We start from the raw sequence: 4,559 nt of genomic DNA, 5'->3' as shown, positions 1-4,559 counted from the left end.
CCACTTATGATTAACCTCTATTGCAAGCATCCGCAACTACAACAAAAGTATTAAGGTAAACCTAACCATAGCATGAAACATATGGATCCAAATCAGCCCCTTACGAAGCAACGCATAAACTAGGGTTTAAGCTTCTGCCACTCTAGCAACCCATCATTTACTTATTACTTCCCAATGCCTTCCTCTAGGCCCAAATAATGGTGAAGTGTCATGTAGTCAACGTTCACATAACACCACTAGAGGAGAGACAACATACATCTCATCAAAATATCGAACGAATACCAAATTCACATGACTACTAATAGCAAGACTTCTCCCATGTCCTCAGGAACAAACGTAACTACTCACAAAGCATATTCATGTTCATAATCAGAGGGGTATTAATGTGCATGTAGGATCTAAACATATGATCTTCCACCAAGTAAACCAACTAGCATCAACTACAAGGAGTAATCAACATTACTAGCAACCTACAGGTACCAATCCCAGACTTAGAGACAAGAATTGGATACAAGAGATGAACTAGGGTTTGAGAGGAGATGGTGCTGGTGAAGATGTTGATGGAGATTGACCCCCTCCCGATGAGAGGATCGTTGGTAATGACGATGGTGATGATTTCCCCCTCCCAAAGGGAAGTGTCCCCGGCAGAACAGCTTCGCCGGAGCCCTATATTGGTTCCGCCAAGGTTCCGCCACGTGGCGGCGGAGTCTCGTCCCGAAAGCTTGCTTATGATTTTTTTTTCTCCACGAAAGACTCCATATAGCAGAAGATGGGCATCGGAGGGCCATCAGGGGGCCCATGAGGCAGGGGGCGCGCCCCCCACCCTCGTGGCTGGTGAGTGGCCCCCCTCTGGTACTTCCTGCGCTTAGTATTTTTTATATATTCTGAAAATAACTTCCGTGAAGTTTCAGGACTTTTGGAGCTGTGCAGAATAGGTCTCTAATATTTGCTCCTTTTCCAGCCCAGAATCCCAGCTGTCGGCATTCTCCCTCTTTATGTAAACCTTGTAAAATAAGAGAGAATAGGCATAAGTATTATGACATAATATGTAATAACAGCCCATAATGCAATAAATATCGATATAAAAGCATGATGCAAAATGGATGTATCAGTTGCTCCAAAAGAAACTGACACTTGTCATTGAGAGCATCCCATCCTCCGAAGACTTTGAGCGGAAATCATCAAGTGAGGAAAACCCAAATGCAAACACCTACAAACCCAAAGTGATTGAGCATCACTGAAGAGATTGTTCCTGTGTGGAACCAACGCTTGTTACCTTTGAGGACTGTGCATCCTCCAAACAGTTAGGCATCATGGTCTAGAGCATCCAACAGGAAATTGTGGATCGCCGAGTGACCCGAGTCTGTGAAGGTTTGGAAGTCACTTGAAGACTTACCACGAGTGGTTGGGCGAGGTCTGTGTGACCTTAGCTCAAGGATAATACGGTGAGGACTGTGTGTCCTCAGGTTTAAATACCTAGCTGCTCCAACCAGACGTACGACTGTCATAGCAGTTGGAACTGTTTTACCAAATAACTGTCTTCACCGAGCTACTGGTTCTATTTCCTCAACCCTTCCATTTCCTCATTTCTGTGCTGAAGTACTTAATCGTTACTGTTTGAAGACTTCTCTCATAGCTTGGGCCTTGATGGGCCTTTACAAGGATGCTGGGAACGCACCGACCTAGATAGAAGACCAGTGTGTCTCACAAAAAAAAGATAGACCATCAGCGTGCATGCATGTTTAAAGTTTGCACACACATGAGCGATGGGAGATCAACTCGAATATGCAGTTACTCATAGGGCTCGATTTCATGGGATTGAGATGGAGAGTCAAGGAGGAAGGTCTCACTAAGAATCCCTCCTTGCACGGAGTTCCAAATCCATCCATAGCCATGCCCTTTGGATGGCCGGGGCGACTGCGACGGCTGGGGGCGAGCCACAGCGGCAGGGGGAGGCACCGAGAGGGGGAGGTCCTATTGCGCGCCTTCAGCTCCGCGCAAGCTAGCCAGCGCCCGCAGCAGTGGCTTACAAACCAACGGGGCTAACCACTTGACCACCTAAATTCTAGTGATTCTTTACAGCGCGAATATTTTAAAAGAATAGAAACGTAGACGCACTATTAATTTCGCATTACACTATAGTGTTTATATTTTCCAATTATTTGAAAACATGTGCACATATTACAAAATTGAGTTCATGCACATCCAAAAAAATCATGTATTCCGAAAATAGTTCACAAAATCAAAAAAGTTCATGTATTAAAATAAAAGTTCACAAATTCAAAAGAGTTCGTGAATTTTCAAAAAATGTTCATCGAACAATGAAAGTAGTTCACCAATTTGAATTAAAAAGTTCACCGGATTTAGAAAATGTTCACCTAAATTATAAAAAGTTCATCGATTTTGAAAATAAAAACTAATCAGTTTTTAAAAATGGATAAATTTTAAAAAAAGTTCATCAAAAATTTGAGAAAAGGTTCACAAAAATGAAAAAGTTCATCAAAATTGAAAAATAAGTTCACCGATTTTGAAAAAGGTTCATCAATTTGAAAAAAGGTTCACGAGTTTCAAGAAAAAACAATACATGGATTCTAAAAATAAGTTCATCTATTTGAAGAAACCAATTACGAACTTGGAAAAAGAAAGAAGAAAAGGACAGAGAAAATGGAAAAAAGGAATAAAGAAAAAAGAGGAAGGAAGAAATGGATTAAAAACGTGTATGTTGGCACAACTAACGAGGTGGTCTGGTTGGTTGGCCGTCCATTACTGAAAACCAGTGATGCGCGGTTCGAATCCTATCTTGCGCAGTTTCTGAAGTTTTTCTTAGAGTTTTAGAAAACAGAGAAATGATTTGCTTCCATCTGAACTTTATGTCATCTGTTTGTGTGCGCCCTTTTGGCTGCCGGGGGAGGCCTTGTGCTCCCTGTGTATCGTTCCTACCTTGGCCTGCTTTGGCCAGACCTTGCCTCGTGGCTTATTTGATTTCCTCATGAGTAATCCTCTTTCCCTAGCTAGCTGGAATGTGCGAGGCTTGAATAATCGAGCGAGACGGGCTGCAGTTCGTGCCATGTTAGAGCAACTCTCCTGCTCGATCGTTTGTCTGCAGGAATCAAAGCTCGCTGCTGTCTGCGATGCTGACATCCTTGAAATCGCAGGACCTGCGTTCGACCGCCACGCGGCTCTTCTGGCGGATGGCACCCGTGGGGGGGGTCCTGCTCTGCTGGCGTTTGAGCAGTTTTGTTGCGTCTTCAATTACTGTGCGCAATTTCTCAATCACGGCCACGTTCACTCCTTCTGGTGCCAGCCCCCCGTGGTCTCTTACCACTGTTTATGGGCCTCACGACTATGTTCGTAAGCAGATTTCTGAATGAGCTGGCGGATGTGCACAATTCCATATCAGGCCCATGGATCGTGATAGGAGACTTCAACATGATCACGGATCCTAGAGATAAGAACAACGACCGAATTTGCCGTCGTTGGATGAACAAATTCCATCGCTCGCTGAATAGGTCTAGTCTTCATGAATTGCCTCTGATTGGAAGGAAATTCACATGGAGCAATGAACAAGATTCGCCTACCCTTGTGCGCCTTGACCGGGCCTTTGCGAATGTTGATTGGGAGCTCCTGTTCCCTACTGCTAAGCTGCTCCCGCAGGCCTCCTCGGTTTCGGATCACTGCCCGTTGTTGCTACGGAACGATGAGATTCTGAAAACCAACAGGAGGTTTCTCTTTGAATCTTACTGGCTATTCATTGATCGTTTCAAGGAGGTTGTCGCTCAATCATGGGATGTTCCAGTCGGTGGTAGATGCCCCATTGCTGCCTTGAATTTCAAGCTTTGGCATCTAAGCAAAGCATTGCGTGGATGGAGCAAATCCACTGTTGGTGACATCCATAAGCAGATGCACCTAGTCAACGAGCTGAATCTTCAGCTTGACGCCGCGCAGGACTACAGAAGTTTATCACCAGATGAGCGTGACCTCCGGGCTAAGCTTAAATCCAGATCGTTGGGGCTCGCGGTGCTACTTAAAATTAAGCTTCGTCAAAGGAGCCGCATTTTGTGGTTGAGGGCCGGTGATGTCAACACGAGGTTCTTCCAGCGGAAGGCCAATGCACGACATAATCGAAACACGATACATGTGCTACATGGAGTGAATGGAGCAGTCTCCAGTAATGCGGCCATGACAGAGTTGGCTCATCAACACTATCTTTGGGACTGCTCAAAGACCCACTGCGGCGCTTGATTGGGATGAGTTGGATTTAGATCATGTGGACCTATCAGATCTTGAGGGTGAATTCTCCCTCGAGGAGGTTAAGCAGGCCATAGACGACATGCCGTCAGATAAGGCACCAGGGCCGGATGGTTTTCTGGAGGATTTTTTAAGCATTGTTGGGAGATTATTAGGCTAGATGTGCTTGCAGCCCTGCATCAGTTGCACCGAATGGACAGTAGAGGGCTGGCCCAAGTAAACAAGGCTTTCATTGTGCTCATCCCGAAAAAATATGGAGCGGACAACCTGTCGGATTTTAGGCCAATCGCTTTGGTGCACAGCTTGGTGAA

General features: G+C 45.1%; 1 protein-coding gene across 1 annotated transcript; it reads left to right on the top strand.

Moving 5' to 3' along the window:
* Positions 1 to 3,345: 3,345 nt before the first annotated feature.
* Positions 3,346 to 4,242, top strand: LOC147967767 (uncharacterized). The gene has a single exon (XM_087523246.1). It carries the CDS (start codon positions 3,346 to 3,348, stop codon positions 4,240 to 4,242), a length of 897 nt encoding a protein of 298 aa, XP_087379372.1.
* Positions 4,243 to 4,559: the final 317 nt, after the last annotated feature.

Source organism: Triticum urartu, chromosome 5A (assembly GCF_056163025.1).
Source record: "Triticum urartu cultivar PI428250 chromosome 5A, HENAU_Tu73, whole genome shotgun sequence".
Taxonomy (NCBI): Eukaryota; Viridiplantae; Streptophyta; class Magnoliopsida; order Poales; family Poaceae; genus Triticum; species Triticum urartu.
This window is presented reverse-complemented; position numbering and strand designations above follow the sequence as displayed.

Coding starts and splice junctions, on each gene's coding strand:
- LOC147967767 (XM_087523246.1), top strand. CDS start 3,346: ATGTTCGTAAGCAGATTTCTGAATGAGCTGGCGGATGTGCACAATTCC.